The sequence below is a fragment of the Salvelinus fontinalis genome, chromosome 5 (genome assembly GCF_029448725.1).
Source record: "Salvelinus fontinalis isolate EN_2023a chromosome 5, ASM2944872v1, whole genome shotgun sequence".
In the NCBI taxonomy this organism is placed as follows: Eukaryota; Metazoa; Chordata; class Actinopteri; order Salmoniformes; family Salmonidae; genus Salvelinus; species Salvelinus fontinalis.
The window spans coordinates 295444-321763 of NC_074669.1; the positions used below are offsets into that span (position 1 = coordinate 295444).

General features: G+C 41.7%; 2 protein-coding genes across 2 annotated transcripts; both read left to right on the forward strand.

Annotated features, from left to right (window-relative positions):
• Positions 1-1162: 1162 nt before the first annotated feature.
• On the forward strand, positions 1163-3820 carry LOC129854874 (general transcription factor II-I repeat domain-containing protein 2B-like). The gene is made up of 2 exons (XM_055922001.1): positions 1163-3204; positions 3331-3820. Exons 1-2 carry the CDS (start codon positions 1388-1390, stop codon positions 3335-3337), a joined length of 1824 nt encoding a protein of 607 aa, XP_055777976.1. The 5' UTR covers positions 1163-1387; the 3' UTR covers positions 3338-3820.
• Positions 3821-10358: 6538 nt separating this feature from the next.
• tph1a (tryptophan hydroxylase 1 (tryptophan 5-monooxygenase) a) lies at positions 10359-25663 on the forward strand. Its single transcript, XM_055922002.1, has 11 exons — positions 10359-10597; positions 12691-12828; positions 13383-13566; positions 13794-13888; positions 13997-14064; positions 16673-16869; positions 18988-19123; positions 20100-20226; positions 21776-21871; positions 22216-22349; positions 24703-25663. The coding sequence occupies exons 1-11, from the start codon at positions 10508-10510 to the stop codon at positions 24875-24877; spliced, it is 1440 nt and encodes a 479-aa protein (XP_055777977.1). The 5' UTR covers positions 10359-10507; the 3' UTR covers positions 24878-25663.
• Positions 25664-26320: the final 657 nt, after the last annotated feature.

Below are 26320 nucleotides of genomic sequence, written 5' to 3' on the forward strand. Positions count from 1 at the left end.
TGCTCTGAATCGACGTGTACGACAGTGTGCTCCAGTTCCCACCAATATCCAGCAACTTTACCCAGCCATTGAAGAAGACTGGGACAACGTTCCACAGGCCACAATCAACAGCCTAATCAACTCTATGCGAAGGAGATTTGTCACGCCCATACCTTTTTTTAAAGGTGTCTGTGACCAACTACTCTCTAGGCCCTACCCTCTAGTCTCTACCCTACCCTCTAGTCCCTACCCTCTAGTCTCTACCCTACCCTCTAGTCTCTACCCTACCCTCTAGTCCCTACCCTCTAGTCTCTACCCTACCCTCTAGACCCTACCCTCTAGTCTCTACCCTACCCTCTAGTCCCTACCCTCTAGTCTCTACCCTACCCTCTAGTCCCTACCCTCTAGTCTCTACCCTACCCTCTAGTCTCTACCCTACCCTCTAGTCCCTACCCTCTAGACCCTACCCTCTAGTCCCTACCCTCTAGACCCTACCCTCTAGACCCTACCCTCTAGACCCTACCCTCTAGACCCTACCCTCTAGACCCTACCCTCTAGACCCTACCCTCTAGACCCTACCCTCTAGTCCCTACCCTCTAGTCCCTACCCTCTAGACCCTACCCTCTAGACCCTACCCTCTAGTCCCGACCCTCTAGTCCCTACCCTCTAGTCTCTACCCTAACCTCTAGACCCTACCCTCTAGTACCTACCCTCTAGACCCTACCCTCTAGACCCTACGCTCTTGTCCCTACCCTCTAGTCCCTACCCTCTAGACCCTACCCTCTAGACCCTACCCTCTAGACCCTACCCTCTAGACCCTACCCTCTAGTCTCTACCCTAACCTCTAGACCCTACCCTCTAGTACCTACCCTCTAGACCCTACCCTCTAGACCCAAACCTCTAGTCTCTACCCTACCCTCTAGTCTCTACCCTACCCTCTAGACCCTACCCTCTAGTCCCTACCCTCTAGACCCTACCCTCTAGTCTCTACCCTCTAGACCCTACCCTCTAGACCCTACCCTCTAGACCCTACCCTCTAGTCTCTACCCTACCCTCTAGACCCTACCCTCTAGACCCTACCCTCTAGTCCCTACCCTCTAGTCTCTACCCTACCCTCTAGACCCTACCCTCTAGTCCCTACCCTCTAGTCTCTACCCTACCCTCTAGACCCTACCCTCTAGACCACATGTGTCAAACTCAAGGCCCGCGGGCCAGATGTGGCCCGCCAGGTCATTTTATGTGGCCCGCGAGAGCTTAAAAGTTTTGAGTGTCTAAAAATAAATACCAAAAAATAAATTAAGAGCGTGCTTTGACCAAAAACTACATTCCCACAATGCCTTTCGACTACGCTAGCCACGGCAGTGTCCATGCCAACGAGTGGAATTGAGATATAAATAATGATCCCAAAATGTCCAGAAAGAGAAAAGTTGATGCAGACGGAAGACTGTTTCAAGAAAGATGGGAAGGCGAATACTTGTTTGCGCTTCAAGGAGAAAGACCGGTATGTCTTTTGTGTTACGAGGCGGTGTCGGTTGTCAAAGAGTACAATCTGCGTCGACATTTTGACACCAAACACGGAGCTAAGTACGCTAAAGCTAGCCTTCAAGAAAAGCAACAAATTGCCCAAGAATTAAAAGGCAAACTGCGGTCGCAGCAGAGTTTGTTCATGAAATCCACAGCCAAAAACGAGGCCGCGGTGAAAGCTAGCTTCATTGTGGCTGAAGAAATCGCCCACGCTTCCAAGTCTTTTTCAGAGGGAGCGTTTTTGAAGCAGTGCATGCTGAAGGTCTGTGAGCAGGTGTGTCCCGACCAGTTACAGACTTTTAAAAATGTCAGTTTATCAAGAAACACCATCGTCGACCGAGTGAAGGAACTAGCAGAAAATCTTACAACACAGCTGGCCGAGGAGACACGCAGCTACACAGCTTTTTCATTAGCTGTTGATGAAAGCACAGATAACACGGACACAGCGCAGTTATCAATTTTTATTAGAGGCGTAAAGTCGGACCTCTCTATCACTGAGGAGCTGTTGGATGTGGCTGCAATGCATGGGACCACGACGGGACAGAACATTTTTGATGCGGTAGAGAAGTCCGTAAGTAAAAATGCATTGCAGTGGGAAAACTTGGTAGGATTAACTACAGACGGTGCACCGGCAATGTGTGGAGGAAAAGTGGGCTTGGTTGGACTAATGAAGGGGAAAATGCAAAAAATGAACTGTCACACGCCTTTGATAACGTATCATTGCATTATCCATCAAGAAGCTTTGTGTGGGAAGGTGCTGGGGATGGAGGACATTGTGACCACAGTCATGAAAACAGTGAACTTCATTCGGGCGCGTGGCCTGAATCACCGTCAGTTCCAGCAGTTTTTGCTGGAGATGGGCTCGGAACACGGGGATGTGCTGTACCATACAGAAGTGCGGTGGCTGAGTAGGAGCAAAGTCCTCAAGCGATTTTTCGAGCTCAGGAAAGACATTGCTCTTTTTATGCAGAGTAAAGGAAAACTCATGTCTGAACTATCAGATCCAAAGTGGATGTGTGACTTTGCTGTGTTGTGTGACATAACCGACCATCTCGCCCAGCTGAATCAGAAGCTGCAGGGACGCAAACAAGTCATCACGCAGATGTCCGACACGATCACGGCTTTCCAGCGTAAATTGGACTTATGGATGTGGCAAGTGAAACAGGACAATCTTGTTCACTTTCCTGTTTGTCAGAGCATGTCAGCCTCATTTCCCGAGACTTTTTCATGTGCTCAGTTGGCTACCAAACTGAGCTGGTTAAAGACTGAGTTTGATCGGCGCTTCTCTGACTTCAGAGCACAACAGTCTGGCTTTGACATCTTTGCCAATCCTTTCACCACCGATGTCTGCACTGCACCCCAACACCTTCAGATGGAGCTAATTGAGCTTCAAAGCGACAGTGGCCTGAGAGCAAAGTTTCAGGATGCTACAATCCAGGACTTTTACCGTCTGCTGCCTCCTGGTTTGATGCCACAGCTTCGACTTCATGCTGCCCGTGTTCTGTCCATGTTTGGGAGCACCTATCTGTGCGAACAGTTTTTTTCCATAATGAATCTGAACAAAAACAAGCACAGATCACGCCTCACGGATGACAACCTCCATGCTGTTCTACGCATTGCCTCAGCACAGGACCTAAAACCAGACATTGACACACTGGTAACGGGAAAACGGTGTCAGACATCTGGTCAGAAAACACACAGGCAAGCATTTTTTTTTAAACTTAATTAAAATATAATAAAATGTAATTCAACCAAGAAGAAGAACAGTTAAACTGTGTGCAATTTAATGATTGTGCTTGCATTTTGTTTTGTGTTTATCATTTTCAGAACATGATCAATCGATAGTAGAGAGAGAATCCACTTGGTGTGTTCAAGGACAGGCAGCATCTCCTCATCAAAGACTAACCGAAAAACTTGACCAATATAGTTGTGAACTGAGTCAACCTTTATTTTGGTATTTTTAGTTGATTACATATTATTTATGTGTAGCTGCTGTAGTAATTATTTAATGTTTGCAGGTTTATGTGTGTATGCAGACAAATTGTCATCAAACCATCAGTTGGGTGCACGGCTGTGTGCAGCCTTTTTTTGTAAAATGCTACATGTGTCATACATGTTCTTTGCAGCTAAGTTTTATGTTATTTTTCTTTATTCACTTGGACAGTTTGATCCTTCATTAATGGAGTTATGTGGGTTTTCATAAGCTGACAAAATTTAAAAGGATTTATGTTAGAGCTACAAGCAAACATATATTTTCTATGCAACTGTAATTGTCACTTGAATAAGTTATAATAAATAATGAGTTATTTAACATTAAGGAGGAGTTACATTTATTTTACATTACATTCGATTACATTTATAAGTTACATCTGGCCCTTTGAGGACAGCCATTATGCTGATGTGGCCCTCGGTGAAAATGAGTTTGACACCCCTGCTCTAGACCCTACCCTCTAGACCCTACCCTCTAGACCCTACCCTCTAGCCTCTACCCTCTAGTCCCTACCACACACGTAAACGCCAATTACACACCGTTTTTACTGTACTCCAGCGGTTACTCACCGTTTTTACTGTACTCCAGCGTTTACTCACCGTTTTTACTGTACTCCAGCGGTTACACACCGTTTTTACTGTAGCGTTTACACACCGTTTTTACTGTACTCCAGCGTTTACACACCGTTTTTACTGTACTCCAGCGTTTACACACCGTTTTTACTGTACTCCAGCGGTTACACACCGTTTTTACTGTACTCCAGCGGTTACACACCGTTTTTACTGTACTCCAGCGGTTACTCACCGTTTTTACTGTACTCCAGCGTTTACTCACCGTTTTTACTGTACTCCAAGGTTTACACACCGTTTTTACTGTACTCCAGCGGTTACACACCGTTTTTACTGTACTCCAGCGTTTACTCACCGTTTTTACTGTACTCCAGGGTTTACACACCGTTTTTACTGTATTCCAGCGTTTACTCACCTTTTTTACTGTAGCGGTTACACACCGTTTTTACTGTACTCCAGCGGTTACACACCGTTTTTACTGTACTCCAGCGGTTACACACCGTTTTTACTGTACTCCAGCGGTTACACACCGTTTTTACTGTAGCGGTTACACACCGTTTTTATTGTACTCCAGCGGTTACACATCGTTTTTACTGTACTCCAGCGGTTACACACCGTTTTTACTGTACTCCAGCGGTTACACACCGTTTTTACTGTAGCGTTTACACACCGTTTTTACTGTACTCCAGCGGTTACACACCGTTTTTACTGTACTCCAGCGTTTACACACCGTTTTTACTGTACTCCAGCGTTTACACACCGTTTTTACTGTAGCGGTTACACACCGTTTTTACTGTACTCCAGCGTTTACTCACCGTTTTACTGTACTCCAGCGTTTACACACCGTTTTTACTGTACTCCAGCAGTTACACACCGTTTTACTGTACTCCAGCGTTTACACACCGTTTTACTGTACTCCAGCGTTTACACACCGTTTTACTGTACTCCAGCGGTTACACACCGTTTTACTGTACTCCAGCGTTTACACACCGTTTTTACTGTACTCCAGCAGTTACACACCGTTTTTACTGTAGTCCAGCGGTTACACACCGTTTTACTGTACTCCAGCGTTTACACACCGTTTTACTGTACTCCAGCAGTTACACACCGTTTTTACTGTACTCCAGCGGTTACACACCGTTTTACTGTACTCCAGCGGTTACACACCGTTTTACTGTACTCCAGCGGTTACACACCGTTTTTACTGTAGCGGTTACACACCATTTTTACTGTACTCCAGCGTTTACACACCGTTTTTATTGTAGCGGTTACTCACCGTTTTTACTGTAGCGGTTACTCACCGTTTTTACTGTACTCCAGCGGTTACACACCGTTTTTACTGTAGCGGTTACACACCGTTTTTACTGTAGCGGTTACACACTGTTTTTACTGTAGCGGTTACTCACCGTTTTTACTGCAGCGATTACACACCGTTTTTACTGTAGCGGGTACACACCGTTTTTACTGTAGCGGTTACACACCGTTTTTACTGCAGCGGTTACACACCGTTTTTACTCCAGCAGTTACACACCGTTTTTACTGTACTCCAGCGGTTACTCACCGTTTTTACTGGACTCCAGCGTTTACTCACCTTTTTACTGGCCTCCAGCGTTTACTCACCGTTTTTACTGTACTCCAGCGGTTACTCACCGTTTTTACTGTACTCCAGCGGTTACTCACCGTTTTTACTGTACTCCAGCATTTACTCACCGTTTTTACTGTACTCCAGCATTTACTCACCGTTTTTACTGTACTCCAGCGTTTACACACCGTTTTTACTGTACTCCAGCGTTTACACACCGTTTTTACTGTACTCCAGCGGTTACTCACCGTTTTTACTGTACTCCAGCGGTTACTCACCGTTTTTACTGTAGCGGTTACACACCGTTTTTACTGTACTCCAGCATTTACTCACCGTTTTTACTGTACTCCAGCGTTTACTCACCTTTTTACTGTACTCCAGCATTTACTCACCGTTTTTACTGTACTCCAGCGTTTACTCACCTTTTTACTGTACTCCAGCGTTTACTCACCTTTTTACTGTACTCCAGCGTTTACTCACCGTTTTTACTGTACTCCAGGGTTTACACACCGTTTTTACTGTACTCCAGGGTTTACACACCGTTTTTACTGGACTCCAGGGTTTACTCACCGTTTTTACTGGACTCCAGGGTTAACTCACCGTTTTTACTGTACTCCCGGGTTTACTCACCGTTTTTACTGTACTCCAGGGTTTACTCACCGTTTTTACTGTACTCCAGGGTTTACTCACCGTTTTTACTGTACTCCAGGGTTTACTCACCGTTTTTACTGTACTCCAGCGTTTACTCACCGTTTTACTTTACTCCAGGGTTTACTCACCGTTTTATTGTACGCAAGCCTTTTCTTACCTTTTGCGGGACAATTCATATGTAGTATTACTTTACTCACTGTTATCAGCGTTTACCCACTATTCTTTTACCACTACATCCCCACTTATACCTATCCAGACTCTTCAGATATGCAAATATCAAAGGGTCTAGACAGGTTTAAATAAGCAGATCTGATCATTTAACAGGACTGGTAGAGGCTTGTCCACAGTACAAGGTTGGTCCCTCAGTTGTACCTGTTTTGGTAGTGAGATGGGTGAATATAGTGGCCATGAATACATTTCTCTCTCCCTCTCTCTTAGTCTGAAAATGAGATGGGTGAATATAGTGGACACTCGCGCGCTCTCTCTCTCTCTCTCTCTCTGTCTGAAAATAAGATGGGTGAATACAATGGACTCTCTTTCTCTCTCTCGCTCTCTCTCTCTCGCTCTTTCTCTGAAAATGAGATGGGTGAATGGAGTCAGTGAACACCCCCCCTCCCTATCTCCCTCTCTCCCCTCTCCAAGGAGAACAAAGCCACAAAGAGAAAGCCTGAATCCCAAGTATATACAAAATGTATTACTATCCAATCTAACTGTGCTCTAGTGTGTATACAAGTGTGTACTAACAAGCATTCAAGTGTGTACTAGTACTAACAGCCAAGGGGACAGAAAAAATAGATCGTCTTTTATATTTTTAATAGGAGTTCCTTAGCAGCCTAATATTCTAATGGCAGAAAGCACTCCATCAAACAACTACCTTGTACAGTCATTTAAAAAGTGTTCTCATACTCCACCACTGTATGAATGTCCTGCAATAGATACCTGAGGATGAGACATAATAATCTTCTGGAGAGAAATATCTTGTTAGCACTGTATGTTAATGAATCTATTGGGAGTCTTGGCAACATTCCAGCTTCTCCTGTCTACGTCCGTACGGTCCGTGTGTGGACACACAACAGAGGGGTAACGGAGATGGACGCCTAAGAGAGATCAATATTATAGACTCATCCCCCACTATTGGTATTGTACACCTTTTCCGACCTTTGACCTCATTGCACTGATAGGATGGACCACTAAATGTCATGTATTCGTATTGAGTTGTCTTTGGTATAGTTGCCATGGGGTGGGGAAGGACTAAACAGGCCGTGGAGGAAGTTCCACCTGGATTAAGACCAGTCAAGAAGCAGACAGACGTACGTGCAGGGCGGGATCTGCTCTCAGATCAGACCTAGAGAGAGATCAAAGACAGAGACACAGCATCTGGAGAGGAACAGAGACGTGTCTGTTGCCGATCATTATTAGTACATGTCCAGGACCTGTCAGGGTGTTTGGCGAAAAGATGTTGTGGGATACATTGTATGCGTTCTAATGCGCAGAGGGAGTTATCTGGAAATCAACCATTTTTCTAAGGGTAAAATACAGTGTGTGCTTCTACAACAGAAAGATAACCTACATCATTTTTAGTAGGAAACAGAAAGATAACCTACATCATTTTTAGTAGGAAACAGAAAGATAACCTACATCATTTTTAGTAGGAAACAGAAAGCTAACCTACATCATTTTTAGTAGGAAACAGAAAGCTAACCTATGTAATTGGCATAGGAAAGGAAACAGAAAGCTAACCTATATCATTGGCATAGGGAAGGAAACAGAAAGCTAACCTACACTGAATGTACAAAACATTAGGAACACCTTCTTAATATTGAGTTGCAACCCATTTTGCCCTCAGAACAGCCTCAGTTAGTCAGGGCATGGACTCTACAAGGTGTCAAAAGCCTTCTACAGGGATGTTGGCCCATGTTGACTCCAATGCTTCTCACAGTTGGCTGGTTGTCCTTTGGTTGGTGGACCATTCTTGATACAAACGGTGACCTGTTGAGTGTGAAAACCGGTGCGCCTGGCACCTACTACCATACCCCGTTCAAAGGCACTTCAATCTTTTTTCTTGCTCACTCACCCTCTGAATGACATAAATACACAATCCATGTCTCAATTGTCTCAAGGCTTAAAAATCCTTCTTTAACCTGTCTCTTCCGCTTCATCTACATTGATTGAAGTGAATTTAACAATTGATATCAATAAAGGATCATAGCTTTCACCTGGATTCACCTGGTCAGTCTGTGTAATGTTCCTAATGTTTTGTACACTGAGTGTACATCATGGCTTTGTGTTGTAGGAAAGGAGAGCAGTGCTAACCCCCGTCTCATACACGTTGTCCCTCAGGGAAGCGGAAGCATCCTTCACAGCTTCCCTGATTGTGTTAAGCTGGTCCTCGTGTCAACCAACTGACGGGGGGGGGGGGGGGGGGCACTGGCCACATGTACAACAGCCTTGGCTCTTTAGTGTACTGTATGGTGGATGAGGAAACAGACCTGCTTCTGGCCCATCACAAAGTCATTTTCTTAATAGCACCTTTAGTGAAGAGGTAGCGACGGAGCCACTGGAGCAGGCAATTCAGGAAGTAAACTGAAATTCCACATTCAATTTTCCTCAGAAATGTCAGTTTACTGAATGAACATAAATGGAATTCACCCAAACCCTCCTGAGGTGTTTGTTATCCACCAGAAGTACTGAAAACCATTAGTAATGGTCTTAATCTCAAATAAACTCTCACGAGACTCAGCCAAGTGAAAGAATAATATCCTTAACAATTTACCTTCAGGGGATGGATTAGTCACAAAACTCAGTGTTAAACATGCATGGAAGATTTATAAAGCAGAGGAGTGGATTTGGGTTTGGGGAAGAAGTAGGGAGACGTGAGACCGGGGAACTTTATTAATCAGTGAAGAAAAGTGTGGATCAGGTTTAATCATTTTACAAATAAATCAATGACCATTTCCTGCTTTCTCGAAAGGAGCGAGAGCAACGTGATCAACAAGTTCCCAAGAGGTAAACAATAAACAATATAAACCATGTCTGGACTCAACAATATACGTCAAATATTCATACCGGTACATATTTCCAGAGCCTGAAAGTTGCAAAAGTATTCTTCGAACATCATTATTAACTTTAGAAAGCATTCACTCACGTGAGATTACTAGAATGTTGTCAGAACTGTAAGCTGTGTGATTGGTTAGAAATCAGGAAACAGTTACAGATCTTCAAAACAACGTTTTAGTTTATTAATTAAACACTAGGACCATGTTCCCAATGCAGATCAGTAATCTCATTCTCTGTTTGCTGGACAGTACCTGTAAGTGACAAGGCCATTCTAACCAGCATTGAGTTATAAAATATCTTCGGTAGACTTACAAGAGGTTTTTTTGCTGACCTCAATGAATGGGAAAATCCATGATGACAAAAATCGAATTGAGATCAGAATGAAAGTCCCACAGTATGAGAGATGAATCAACAACAACACACATTGGTTTAATAGAAGGTATACGTCATCTGCAAGGCCTTTCTACGAGGAATATTCTACTGTTTGATCTCTGTACGGTAATGTTTCCGTCGCCTCTTAGGTCGTCAGACAAAATGAAAAGGTATCTTAGATTCATTCATTTCCCCGTGACGTTAGGGAAGCTTCTCTTTTTCCATTTGCTGTCGAGGACTGATATTATTGCTGCTTGTCCTCCCTCCTCCTCACATACACACACAAAGCACGCGCACACACACGTCAGCACCCCCCTGCTATTTCCTCTATCCTCCCCGCTGCACCTTCCTCTATCCTCCTCCTGCCACCTCCTCTCTCCTCTCCCCTGCCCCCCCCTCCCCTGCCCCCTCCTTTCTCCTCTCCCCTTCCCCCTCTTCTCTCCCCTCCTCTCCCTGCCCCTCCTCTCTCCTCTCCCCTTCCTCCTCCTCTCTCCTTTCCCCTCCTTTCCCCTGCCCCCTCCTCTCTCCTTCACCCTGCCTCCTCCTCTCCCTCTCTCCTGCCCCCTCCCCTGCCCCATTCTCTCCCCTGCCCCCTCCTCTCTCATCCACCCTGTCCCCTCTCCGCTCCCCTGGCCCCCTGCTCTCTAATCCATCCTGCCCCCTCCTCTCTCTCGCCTTGTGGTTGATAAATACCAAAGCCTGCTCTTCTTCTTGCTAGACTACCACTTTACATAGTCGATAAACATCCGCAAGACAGGGGAATAAATAGTACCGAACTTCAATATGTATTCCAATAAAATTGAAGGACCGCGTCGAGGAAGATCTTTCGACTCCATGAACATCGGGAATGAAGAAAAGCTACTGAACAATGAGGTAAGAAATTATTAGCTTTTTTCTCTGCCTTATTCGATATTTGTTTTCTTGTTATAGGCAACTTTCTTTATAGTTATCCATACATTGCATTTGGAACTGGGATATCCGTTTGAATTGGAGATAAGCATTGGCCTACTCTACTTTTTAAAAACCCAATTCGGTTGTACAAAACTATCTGGCGATAAATGTCTCGTCAATTTAGTAGTGGCCTAATTAGTAGGCCATAACATTCATTGTCAGTAATCAACGACAGTTGGATGTTTTTTTTGTTGTCGTCACTGGTTAAGCCCTGAGTCATGAGTGTGTATATATATCTCTGGTTAAGCCGTTTCAATCTGGTGATCATTTCAATGCGTCAACCGCTAAGAACTTCATGAGTGCAGAACTTTTGCAGGGACACAAAACATTGCCAAAAAAAGTATTGCAAATATCTTGCATTGTCAGGTTGAAATAACTTATCTATAAATCGTAAATATAGAACCACTCGAACCTCTTGAAACAGCACTTGTACTCCAACCCAATCAGGACAAATCAATTCAAACATATCTAACATTTCAGTTCCTCATTCATCAGAAATGTTACCTGTTGCTCTCTATAACTAGCCTACTGATACAGACATACCATTTTCACAATCAATTTATGATATATATAAAAACGATCAAATAAAATATACATCCATATTAGAAGTGATAGGGCTACATAAGATAATCACTCACATCAAATTAAGATAATTTAAAACAGTATCGTGTTGGATTCATTAACTGCACCTTAATCTCGCGTGGTAGATTAAAGTGGTTTATGAGGAGCTAATAATAGGTTTCCGACCTCACGCTCTCCTAAATGGGATTGCTTTAAATCTCGTGTTTGGACCGGACACCGGCACACCTTCGTTAAACCAAGACGCCGAATCACCTACAGCGCAGTGCCTGCCAACTTGACCCGTTCCGTGCCACTGTCCGGTGTCCCAAACTGCTATCTCGCGTGTTAAAATGCTGCTACGGATTCTACTGACTGGGGGCCAACGACAACTTGTTTCCCGCGCTGTCTCGTCCATATTAGCTGAGGGAAATATGGTTGGTAGCAAATTCAATTCATAGTCGCTGAAGGATGTACAGTTGGTGGCAAATTAAATTAGTTCAATTTATTTTAGACTATAGTATAATTGTTACAAAATGTCACTTTAACTGAATAACGTGTTGACTGTAATTAGACTAAGGTATTAGCTTCATGTTTTATTTATTTGTTAACTGTTATGAAAAAGTCCTGATTTAATTGTCCATTTGGATGCCTTGAAACTGTGCCTTTCACCGAGCCAGTGAAATTCAGAACAATGGACAGCGCCAACCAACCGACGCTTAAAATTGGGTTATTGCTATCCGGGGTGCTGATTTCCATCGACGTGATGACGGGATTAAAATCGATTGACCCTCGCCACTAATCCAATCTAATCCAAACAGGTTTAACGTGCAATAGTTTCTGCTATTGCATTAAAATGTTTTTATGAATTATCTTAATTCTTAACCACAAAATAGTTTTATCTGTAAAATAATCGGGATAAAGTAAGTGATTATTCCCATCTGGATATTGTTTAGGTTATTTTGTTTGTCCGATTTTTGTGCGTGTATGATCAACTAATTAGTTCATTGGCACGACAATATAGGCTAGTTTAGACCCGGATTTAAACGTCCTGTTAGTTAGCAAAGTGAATGAACTTCTTTCTTATTTAATGTGGTGTATTTGTTTTATAACGTTTAATTATATTTCTTCAACGTACAAGTTTATAAATCAATCTAAGTAGACCTAGGCATATATATACAATTATTTCAAGTGATTTAACTACACAATTCCCAAAACACGCAACACGTCGACTGATGTTTAGTTTATTAGAGGCCACGTGCATTCAACAGCTGCCACCACCATCACAGCTGAGTGACTAAATATCCCACCGCAGGCAGACAGACTGTGCGTCATTGGATGGATACTAGCCTACCCGCGACACTGATAAAAGTTGGCTGGTGAAAAGGGCATTCGTCAATCTGTCGTTGACTCATGACGCTAATTTCAGTTGTTTGTTTTTCCCCTCTCACACACAGATGAACAAATCTACCTTCACGAAGATTGAAGAATGCAGAACGGAGAAAAAGAACGCGCCGTCAGACGGCCGAGCAGCGATTGTCTTCTCACTCAAGAATGAAGTCGGAGGACTAGTGAAGGCGCTGAAACTTTTCCAGGTAAACCTAATTAATGTGCACTTGCATGACGTACGTAACCTGTCTCGTTTGTGACAACAATGTTCATTTAAACCTTTTGATCTCACTTGATGTGAAAATCCGATTATAAATTGGTCTACTTAGGCCAGTTGGTTCAATGTGATTATCAAATCAAACTTTATTTGTCACATGCGTGGCTTGCTTATTTACAAGCCATTAACCAACAGTGCAGTTCAAGAAGAGTTAAGAAAATATTTTCCAAATAAACTAAAGTAAAAAATAAAAAATAACAGAAGATAACACGATAACATAACAATAACGAGTCTATATACAGGGGGTACAGGTACGGAGTCAGTATGCGGGCGTACCAGTTAGTTGAGGTAATTTGTACATGTAGGTAGGAGTGAAGTAACTATGCAATGCAGGCCTCCACTGTTTTGCATGATATGATTTCCATAAACATGACTGAACAATATATTACAAATGTAGCAGCAGATTATAGATTACACAAATTATATTATAGATGTAACAAATAAAAACACCAATTTTTTTCTTTTTATTCCGTTATTTTACAGGAAAACCACGTCAATCTTGTCCACATAGAATCCAGAAAATCGAAAAGGCGTAACTCTGAATTTGAGATCTTCGTGGACTGTGACAGCGATCACGAGCAGCTCAACGAGATCATTCAGCTGCTACGTAAGCACGTTAACGTAGTGGACATGGACCCGCCTGACAACTCCTGTTTACCTGAAGAAGGTATGGCACAGTAGAAAAAAATAAAATAAGATTTATTCTTGGTTATTGATTTCTACGTTTTGTTAAAGAGTATATTCTATCACAGTATATTGAGTAAAATTTATATTGCAACAGTATACAGTACTTACACTTAGGCTCATAGAAGTATATTCCAATCTTTACAATTACATGATGGACCTAATTTAAGTGATTTAAGTGAAAACAAATCCTTTCTATTTCCAATATAGAAAATGTCCCCTGGTTCCCCAAGAAGATCTCCGATCTGGACAAGTGTGCCAACCGGGTTTTAATGTACGGATCAGACTTGTATGCTGACCATCCGGTACGTAATACAATTATAGAAACTAGGGCATTATTTTATATTGTTTATATAAGACTTTATCTTGATGTTTGTTTAATAACAACGTTAGATCTCGCCCTCTTCTCACAGGGCTTCAAGGACAACGTCTACAGAAGAAGGAGGAAGCATTTCGCTGATCTCGCCATGAACTACAGACAGTAAGTACATTATGGTTGAAATAACACATTTCCCAAGAATAAAATGTCATTAAAATCGAATAATGGATCCCATATCAAGTTTCCTCCTATTCTATTTCTACTGAACTCTACTATATTCTATTCTACTCTACCATATTCTACTGAACTCTACTATATTCTACTCTACCATATTCTACTGAACTCTACTATATTCTACTCTACCATATTCTACTGAACTCTACTCTATTCTACTGCACTCTACTATATTCTACTGAACTCTACTCTACTATATTCTACTCTACTCTACTATATTCTACTCTACTCTACTATATTCTACTCTACTCTACTATATTCTACTCTACTCTATTCTACTGAACTCTACTATGGTATACTGTACTGTACTCTATTCTACTGTACTCTACTCTACTATGTTATACTGCACTCTACCACATTCTACTGAACTCTACTCTATTCTACTGCACTCTACTATATTCTACTGAACTCTACTCTACTATATCCTACTCTACTCTACTATATTCTACTGAACTCTACTATATTCTACTCTACTATATTCTACTGAACTCTACTCTACTATGGTATACTGTACTGTGCTATATTCTACTGAACTCTACTCTACTATGTTAAACTGTACTCTACTCTATTCTACAGTACTCTACTATATCCTACTGAACTCTACTCTACTATATTCTACTCTACTCTAGTATATTCTACTGAACTCTACTCTATTCTACTGAACTCTACTATATTCTACTGAACTCTACTCTACTCTACTATATTCTACTCTACTCTACTATATTCTACTGAACTCTACTCTATTCTACGGCACTCTACTATATTCTACTGAACTCTACTCTACTCTATTCTACTGCACTCTACTATATTCTACTGAACTCTACTCTACTATGTTAAACTGTACTCTACTCTATTCTACAGTACTCTACTATATTCTACTTTACTCTATTCTACTATGTTATACTGTACTGTACTCTATTCTATTCTGCTGTACTCTATTCTACTGTACTGTACTGTACTCTACCTTTTCTACTGTACTCTATTCCTCTGTACTGTACTCTACTCTATTCTACTCTACTCTACTATATTCTACTGTACTCTGCTCTACTATATTCTACTGTACTCTACTCTATTATACAGTACTATATTCTATTCTACTGTACTCTATTCTATTCTACTGTACTTTACTCTACTGTACTATATTCTGCTGTACTCTATTTTATTCTACTGTACTGTACTCTACTCTAATCTATTATACTGTACTCTATTCTACTCGAATGTACTCTATTCTACTCAAATGTACTCTATTCTATTCTACAGTACTCTATATTCTACTGTACTCTACTCTAATCTATTATACTGTACTCTATTCTACTCTAATGTACTCTATTCTACTCTAATGTACTCTATTCTATTCTACAGTACTCTACTATATTCTACTGTACTCTACTCTATTCTGCTGTACTCTGCTCTATTCTACAGTACTCTACTGTATTCTACAGTACTCTACTCTATTATGTTCTACTGTACTCAACTATATTCTATTGTACTATATTCTATTGTGCTCTACTCTACTATGTTTTACTGTAATCTACTCTACTATATTCTACTGTACTGTACTCAACTCTATTATATTATACTGCACTCTACTGTACTCTATTCTACTGTACTCTACTATATTCTACTGTACTCTATTCTATTATACTCTACTATATTCGAATGTACTCTATTCTATTATACTATATTCTACTCTACTATATTCTACTGTATTCTACTATATTCTACTATATTCTACTGTACTCTACTCAATTATATTGTACTCTACTATATTCTCTTCTACTGTACTCTATTCAACTGTACTCTACTCTATTCTACTCTACTCTACTGTACTCTGCTCTACCATATTCTACTGTACTCTACTCTACTGTACTCTACTCTATTCTACTGTACTCTACTCTATTTTACTGTACTCTACTCTATTCTACTGTACTCTACTCTATTCTACTCTTCTACTGTACTCTACTCTATTCTACTGTACTCTACCATATTCTACTGTACTCTACTCTACTCTATTCTACTCTTCTACTGTACTCTACTCTATTCTACTGTACTGTACTCTACTCTATTCTACTCTTCTACTGTACTCTACTCTATTCTACTCTTCTACTGTACTCTACAATATTCTACTGTACTGTACTCTACTCTATTCTACTCTTCTACTGTACTCTACTCTATTCTACTGTACTCTACCATATTCTACTGTACTCTACTCTACTCTATTCTACTGTACTCTACTCTATTCTACTGTACTCTACTCTATTCTACTGTACTCTACTCTATTCTACTGTACTCTACTCTATTCTACTGTACTCTACTATATTCTACTGTACTCTACCATATTCTACTGTACTCTACCATATTCTACTGTACTCTACCATATTCTACTGTACTCTACTCTGCTATATTTTACTGTACTCTACTCTACCATATTCTACTGTACTCTACTCTACTCTATTCTACTGTACTCTACTCTACTCTATTCTACTGTACTCTACTATATTCTAATAACAGCCACTATCTTGTCCTTATCTTCCAGCGGGGACCCCATCCCTCGTATAGAGTTTACAGAGGAGGAGTTGGCGACGTGGGGGGTGGTGTACCGGGAGCTCAACAAGCTGTACCCTACCCACGCCTGTAGAGAGTACCTGAAGAATCTGCCTCTACTGGCCAAACACTGTGAATGTAGAGAGGATAACATACCCCAGCTAGAGGACGTATCACGCTTCCTTAGAGGTGAGATGGGAGGAGGGGTGGTGGAGAGGAAGGGTGTAGGAGGGATGGGGTTGGCTTGTGTATATACTGTGTGTGTGTGTGAGACACAGAGACAGAGACAAACATACAGACAGAGAGACAGAGACAGATAGATATACAGAGAAAGAGACAGGGACAGAGAGACAGATAGATATACAGAGAGAGACAGAGACACAGAGACAGAAACAGAGACACAGAGAAAGAAAGACAGAGAGACAGAGACACAGAGAGAGACAGAGACACAGAGACACAGAGACCTAGAGACAAAGACAGAGAGACAGAGACAGAGAGACAGATAGACAGATAGAGACAGAGAGACAGATAGATACAGACAGAGACAGAGAGACAGAGAGATACAGACAGAGACAGAGAGATACAGACAGAGACAGAGAGACAGAGACAGAGAGATACAGACAGAGACAGAGAGATACAGAGAGACAGAGAGATACAGACAGAGAGACAGAGAGATAGAGAGATACAGACAGAGCAAGAGAGTGTTGGATACTAATTTAAAAAAACTTTAATAGTAAAATAAATGTAACCAATATATATATAAACTCAGCAAAAAAAGAAATGTCCCTTTTTCAGGACCCTGTCTTTCAAAGATAATTCGTAAAAACCACAGATTGTCATTGTAAAGGGTTTAAACACTGTTTTCCATGCTTGTTCAATGAACCATAAACAATTAATGAACATGCACCTGTGGAACGGTCGTTAAGACACTAACAGCTTACAGACGTGAGGCAATTAAGGTCACAGTTATGAAAATTTAGGACACTAAAGAGGCCTTTCTACTGACTCTGAAAAACACCAAAAGAAAGATGCCCAGGGTCCCTGCTCATCTGGGTGAACGTGCCTTAGGCATTCTGCAAGAAGGCATGAGGACTGCAGATGTGGCCAGGGCAATAAATTGCAATATCCGTACTGTGAGACGCCTAAGACAGCGCTACAGGGAGACAGGACAGACAGCTGATCGTCCTCGCAGTGGCAGACCACGTGTAACAACACCTGCACAGAATCGGTACATCCGAACATCACATCTGCGGGACAGGTACAGGATGGCAACAACAACTGCCCGAGTTACACCAGGAACGCACAATCCCTCTATCAGTGCTCAGACTGTCCGCAATAGGCTGAGAGAGGCTGGACTGAGGGCTTGTAGGCCTGTTGTAAGGCAGGTCCTCACCAGACATCACCGGCAACAACGGTGGGCACAAACCCACCGTTGCTGGACCACCAGACAGGACTGGCAAAAAGTGCTCTTCACTGACGAGTCGCGGTTTTGTCTCACCAGGGGGGATGGTCGGATTCATGTTTATTGTCGAAGGAATGAGCGTTACACCGAGGCCTGTACTCTGGAGCGGGATCGATTTAGAGATGGAGGGTCCGTCATAGTCTGGGGCGGTGCGTCACAGCATCATCGGACTGAGCTTGTTGTCATTGCAGGCAACCTCAATGCTGTGCGTTACAGGGAAGATATCATGTGGTACCCTTCCTGCAGGTTCATCCTGACATGACCCTCCAGCATGACAATGCCACCAGCCATACTGCTCGTTCTGTGCGTGATTTCCTGCAACACAGGAATGTCAGTGTTCTGCCATGGCCAGCGAAGAGCCCGGATCTCAATCCCATTGAGCACGTCTGGGAACTTGAAATGTCCGGGAACTTGCAGGTGCCTTGGTGGAAGAGTGGGATAACATCTCACAGCAAGAACTGGCAAATCTGATGCAGTCCATGAGGAGGAGGTGCACTGCGGTACTTAATGCAGCTGGTGGCCACACCAGATACTGACTGTTACTTTTGATTTTGACCCCCCCCTTTGTTCAGGAACACATTATTCCATTTCTGTTAGTCACATGTCTGTGGAACTTGTTCAGTTTATGTCTCAGTTGTTATATATTGTTATGTTCATACAAATATTTACACATGTTAAGTTTGCTGAAAATAAACACAGTTGACAGTGAGGATAGTTTCTTTTTTGCTGAGTTTATATAATATTTTGTAAGATTGATCAGGAACATCACTCTGTTAGTGCCATGTTGCACACAGTTTGAATCCAGTATGTGACATTGCCTTGAATCTATTTTTTTTTTTTTTTAGAGCGGACAGGCTTTACCGTCAGGCCTGTGGCAGGTTACCTCTCCCCCAGAGACTTCCTAGCTGGTCTGGCCTTCCGTGTGTTCCACTGTACCCAGTATGTCCGACACAGCTCCGACCCCCTCTACACACCAGAGCCGTAAGTACTCCAATACAACATTTATTTGACCTTTATTTTAGCAGGGTGTCCCATTTAGACCAAGGTCTCTATTTGCAAGGGCCTTTTACAATTACACAACAATTCCATCAACACGGCAGCATAGGAAATACAGAACATGCATACACAAGGATGAAGGACAACCACATTCCTCAGTAAAGGGCCCTTAACCAACATTCAGAATGACCTGAAAAACAACCACATTCCCCAGTAAAGGGCCCTTAACTAACATTCAGAAGGACCTGAAAAACAACCACATTCCCCAGTAAAGGGCCCTTAACCAACATTCAGAAGGACCTGAAAAACAACCACATTCCCCAGTAAAGGGCCCTTAACCAACATTCAGAATGCCCTGAAAAACAACCACATTCCCCAGTAAAGGGCCCTTAACCAACATTCAGAATGCCCTGAAAAACAACCACATTCCCCAGTAAAGGGCCCTTAACCAACATTCAGAATGACCTGAAAGGCTCCAGTATGTCCAACTGTAAGGTAGAATCTCGTCATGAGCTAGTTAACCAGATGTTCCATTTATTCTGTGTTGTCTATTAATGGTTCTGAGATGACATACTACACACATTGCATAGTACATACTTTACATACTACACACATTACATACTACACACATTGCATAGTACACACATTGCATACTACACACATTGCATAGTACACACATTGCATACTGCATACTTTACATACTACACACATTACATACTACACTTATTGCATACTACTTACCTTACATACTCGACACATTACATACATGACATACTACATACATTACATACTACACACATTACATATTACATAAATTACATACTACATACATTACATACTACATACATTACATACTACATACATTACATACCACATACATTACGTACTCCATACATTCAGTGTATAAGCAAAGTAAATAAATGTCTGTATAACTCAGCGTTTGTTGTTTCTGGTCCCACAGAGACACATGCCATGAATTGCTGGGTCACGTCCCGTTGCTGGCTGAGCCCAGCTTCGCCCAGTTCTCCCAGGAGATAGGCCTGGCTTCCCTCGGAGCTTCAGATGAATCCATACAGACCCTGGCCACTGTGAGTAGACATCCTGTCTAACACTAGCCACACAGACCCTGGTTACTGTGAGTTGACATCCTGTCTAACACTAGCCATACAGACCCTGGCCACTGTGAGTTGACATCCTGTCTAACACTAGCCATACAGACCCTGGTCACTGTGAGTAGACATCCTGTCTAACACTAGCCATACAGACCCTGGTCACTGTGAGTAGACATCCTGTCTAACACTAGCCATACAGACCCTGGTCACTGTGAGTTGACATCCTGTCTAACACTAGCCATACAGACCCTGGCCACTGTGAGTTGACATCCTGTCTAACACTAGCCATACAGACCCTGGCCACTGTGAGTAGACATCCTGTCTAACACTAGCCATACAGACCCTGGTCACTGTGAGTAGACATCCTGTCTAACACTAGCCATACAGACCCTGGCCACTGTGAGTAGACATCCTGTCTAACACTAGCCATACAGACCCTGGCCACTGTGAGTAGACATCCTGTCTAACACTAGCCATACAGACCCTGGTCACTGTGAGTAGACATCCTGTCTAACACTAGCCATACAGACCCTGGCCACTGTGAGTTGACATCCTGTCTAACACTAGCCATACAGACCCTGGCCACTGTGAGTTGACATCCTGTCTAACACTAGCCATACAGACCCTGGCCACTGTGAGTTGACATCCTGTCTAACACTAGCCATACAGACCCTGGCCACTGTGAGTTGACATCCTGTCTAACACTAGCCATACAGACCCTGGCCACTGTGAGTTGACATCCTGTCTAACACTAGCCATACAGACCCTGGTCACTGTGAGTAGACATCCTGTCTAACACTAGCCATACAGACCCTGGCCAGTGTGAGTAGACATCCTGTCTAACACTAACCTCCTTCCCAGGGACAGTTGGAGCATGGTACCAGCATTGAACATCATAGATGTTATATTACATATAAAAGTTTTAATCAATTCTGACTGGTGCTTGAGATCAGTTTAGTTTAACACTGAACCTTGTAGACTCTGTAACAAAAAGCACCGAGATCAGTGGTGGAAAAAGTACCCAATATTTGAGTAAAAGTAACGATACCTTCATAGAAATGACATTTAAAATGTAACAAGTACTTTTGGGTGTCAGGGAAAATGTACAGAGTAAAAATTACTTTATTTTCTTTAGGAATGTAGTGAAGTAAAAGTAAAAGTAGTCAAAAATATAAATAGTAAAGTACAAATAACCAAAAAAATTGAATTAAGTAGTACTTTAAAGTGTTTTTACTTAAGTACTTTACACCACTGCTGTCTAGTAACCTTACTCACCTTCTTCTCAAGGATTGCTGGTTGTATGAGAATATCTTAGTCACCAACCCTGAACCTTGTTAAAACCTGGTCCTACATCTGATTGTTCTGTCTTGTCAACTCTTATCATTATTGGTGTGACAATGACCATCAGAGTTGGCACAACAGCACAAACAGATCTGGTACCAGGCTAGAACCTAGAGAGGGGAATGGACCAGCAGTTCACAGCTCGTTGACATTACTGACTCTTATATGTGTTGTTGTGTTTCAGTGTTATTTCTTCACGGTGGAGTTCGGCCTGTGTAAACAGGAAGGGAAGCTGAGAGCGTACGGAGCAGGCCTGCTGTCCTCCATCAGTGAACTCAAGGTATAGCAATATTATTGTATGGGGTATCCCCGACTTGTATGGGGTATCCCCGACTGTGACTCGAACACGGGTCCAGCGACTGTCAAGTCAACACATTTACCGTTATATTAGAAACTAAAGGTAATATTATATTACAAAGTTATTTAGGCGAGAATGCTTTTTAGTACAAGACTAGTCTTAATCTGGGCCTGGGAAACTGGACCAATAGAGATACACTAAATGGATGACACAATCAAATGCTTCGCCCTTGGGCCCTGGTCAAACGTAATGCATTATAGGGAATAAACTGCCATATAGGACACAGCCTCGGCACATTCCAGATGTTTTGTTTTTCCTCCCCGCAGCATGCTCTTTCTGGTAACGCCGTCATCAAGCCCTTTGACCCCAAGGTCGCATGTAAACAAGAGTGCATCATCACAACATTTCAGGACGTCTACTTTGTGTCCGACAGCTTTGAGGAGGCCAAAGTCAAGATGAGGTGAGGAGTGAAACTGAAACACTTTGTGTATAGTGAGTGACCTTAAAGGTCAAAGGGCATCTGGAATCTTACTGTATAGTAACACATTATTTAAAGGTAGATTACTTTCATAAAGACTTATGTACTGTTTATGAATGGGTTATGAATGGGTTATGAATGGGTTATGTATGGGTTATGTATGGGTTATGTATGGGTTATGTATGTGTTATGTATGGGTCATGAATGTGTTATGATGTCATTGTGTAGGTACCCTGCAAATATAGTGTTACTGGATTGATACATAGTCTGTTACTGACTCCTACCATCACTGTGGGGACTTGTAAAGGCTTTTAGATTACTTTCATATCTTCTAGATAGCCTCTTCTAGATACTCTTCTAGATACTCTCTTCTAGATACTCTTCTAGATACTCTCTTCTAGATGGTCTCTTCTAGATACTCTCTTCTAGATACTCTCTTCTAGATACTCTCTCCTAGATTCTCTTCTAGATAGTCTCTTCTAGATAGTCTCTCCTAGATTCTCTTCTAGATAGCCTCTTCTAGGGACTCTTCTAGATAGTCTCTTCTAGATACTCTTCTAGTCAGTCTCTTCTAGATACTCTTCTAGTCAGTCTCTTCTAGATACTCTTCTAGTCAGTCTCTTCTAGAGACTCTTCTAGATAGTCTCTTCTAGAGACTCTTCTAGATAGTCTCTTCTAGATACTCTTCTAGTCAGTCTCTTCTAGATACTCTTCTAGTCAGTCTCTTCTAGATACTCTTCTAGTCAGTCTCTTCTAGATACTCTTCTAGTCAGTCTCTTCTAGATAGTCTCTTCTAGATACTCTTCTAGTCAGTCTCTTCTAGATAGTCTCTTCTAGATACTCTTCTAGTCAGTCTTTTCTAGATACTATTCTAGTCAGTCTCTTATAGATAGTCTCTTCTAGTCAGTAGATAGTCTCTTCTAGACACTCTTCTAGATACTCTTCTAGATAGTCTCTTCTAGATACTCTTCTAAAGTCTCTTCTATGTAGTCTCTTCTAGATACTCTTCTAAAGTCTCTTCTAGGTAGTCTCTTCTAGACACTCTTCTAGTCAGTCTCTTCTAGATAGTCTTCTAGTCAGTCTCTTCTAGATAGTCTTCTAGTCAGTCTCTTCTAGATAGTCTTCTAGTCAGTCTCTTCTAGATACTCTTCTAGATAGTCTCTTCTAGATAGTCTTCTAGGTAGTCTCTTCTAGATACTCTTCTAGGTAGTCTCTTCTAGATACTCTTCTAGGTAGTCTCTTCTAGATACTCTTCTAAAGTCTCTTCCAGGTAGTCTCTTCTAGATACTCTTCTAGTCAGTCTCTTCTAGATAGTCTTCTAGTCAGTCTCTTCTAGATAGTCTTCTAGTCAGTCTCTTCTAGATACTCTTCTAGGTAGTCTCTTCTAGATACTCTTCTAGGTAGTCTCTTCTAGGTAGTCTCTTCTAGATACTCTTCTAGTCAGTCTCTTCTAGATACTCTTCTAGTCAGTCTCTTCTATATAGTCTCTTCTAGATACTCTTCTAGTCAGTCTCTTCTAGATAGTCTCTTCTAGATACTCTTCTAGTCAGTCTTTTCTAGATACTCTTCTAGATACTATTCTAGTCAGTCTCTTATAGATAGTCTCTTCTAGTCAGTCTCTTCTAGATACTCTTCTAGATAGTCTCTTCTAGACACTCTTCTAGATACTCTTCTAGATAGTCTCTTCTATGTAGTCTCTTCTAGATACTCTTCTAAAGTCTCTTCTAGGTAGTCTCTTCTAGATACTCTTCTAAAGTCTCTTCTAGGTAGTCTCTTCTAGATAGTCTTCTAGTCAGTCTCTTCTAGATAGTCTTCTAGTCAGTCTCTTCTAGATAGTCTTCTAGTCAGTCTCTTCTAGATAGTCTTCTAGTCAGTCTCTTCTAGATAGTCTTCTAGTCAGTCTCTTCTAGATAGTCTTCTAGTCAGTCTCTTCTAGATAGTCTTCTAGTCAGTCTCTTCTAGATAGTCTTCTAGTCAGTCTCTTCTAGATAGTCTTCTAGTCAGTCTCTTCTAGATAGTCTTCTAGTCAGTCTCTTCTAGATAGTCTTCTAGTCAGTCTCTTCTAGATAGTCTTCTAGTCAGTCTCTTCTAGATAGTCTTCTAGTCAGTCTCTTCTAGATAGTCTTCTAGTCAGTCTCTTCTAGATAGTCTTCTAGTCAGTCTCTTCTAGATGCTCTTCTAGATAGTCTTCTAGTCAGTCTCTTCTAGATAGTCTTCTAGTCAGTCTCTTCTAGATAGTCTTCTAGTCAGTCTCTTCTAGATAGTCTTCTAGTCAGTCTCTTCTAGATGGTCTCTTCTAGATATGCATAATAACTCATTCTTCCCCATCCTCCAGGGAGTTTGCCAAGACGATCAAGCGTCCGTTCACAGTGCGATACAACCCCTACACCCAGAGTGTGGACGTTCTGAAGGACACTCCCAGCATTAACAGCGTGGTGGAGGAGCTGAGACACGAACTGGACATCGTGGGCGACGCCCTCAGCCGGCTTAACAAACACCTGGGAGTCTGAGTGACAACCTAAAGCACTATGAGTCACATACTGCCTTCTAAATGACACCCTGTTGCCTACATGTGGGCCCTGGTCTAGTAGTGCACTGTTTAGGGAATAGGGTGCCATTTGGGCCACAAGGCCTAGGTCTCTGATGACCTCGACGCCATCATCTGAGTGTATGTGACGACCTTGTTCTCCTATCCAATTATTATCCATCAGTCAAATCTGTTTGTGCTGTCTTGCCAACTTCCATGGTCATTTTCACACCAAACAATGACATAGGAGACGGTAACTGGCAAGACAGCTCCGACAGAAGAAATCTGGGCCTCCCCCAAGCCATATTCCTTAAGCACACCTCACTATTGTGACGTCTCTTGCGTAAATAAATACTCTGCTCGTGATCCACCTCTGTATTACTCCCAGTCTATGACTTTCCTTATCTTCCTCATTCAATGGATCCAAAGACCTTACTAATAAAGTACACTATGGTGTCCAATATATTCCTCCATTTGTTGTGTATAAGGTTGTTGCTGGGATGAATTTAATGCTGTAAGTTATAATATTATTATTAAAAAGTGTGAATGTATTCAAGGATGATTTTTGACAGAAATGGTTCACATTATCCATTTCTAAATCATAAAAAATATTTAGCTTTCTCGTTATTCACTTCTAAATCATAAAAAATATTTAAAAATGTAACTGTAGTACATATACTCATGAAAACTTTAAATATCATTATTTTTCTACTGTAAATAAATGTAAACTGAAAAAAGTTGTGAAATAAAAATGTGCGTGTGTCTCTTATGTATGGGTAATGTATTTCTTTGACATTTTAACAATAAATGTTTCCTGAAGAGAATATGTCTTTACATTGTGAAATGAAGGGGATATGGCATAATGGCAGGGTTGCCAGGTCTAGCTAAAATATCTAGACCAATGACCTCTCAAAACCAGCCCACAAGGCCTGAAAACTAGCCCGAAAACCATCCCGAAAACTAGCCCAAAAACCAACCCGAAAACTAGCCCAGCAAGAGAATAGTCACCACATTTATCCAATAAACACTTTTTTAGTCTTCCGACTAGCTTGGAAGGACAGTTTTTAATTTTATCTCTATTTTGTCGGTTTTGTGAAAGCTACCTATGCGGTGGAAACATGGTGAAAATATGCGGTTGTGTGTTTGGCTATTGTGGTTAGCTAATAGATATACATATTGTGTTTTCGCTGTAAAACATTTAAAAAATCGGAAATGATGGCTGGATTCACAAGATGTTTATCTTTCATTTGCTGTATTGGACTTGTGATTTCATGTAAATTATATTATATGATATCCCTGTCCCGTTAGGCTAGGCTATGCTAGTCAGCTTTTTTGATGAGGAGGATCCCGGATCCGGGAGAGAGAAGCGGTAGAGGTTATCCTGAGTCTGCAGAACTCTGCCAAGACCTAGGATCAAGGGAGACAC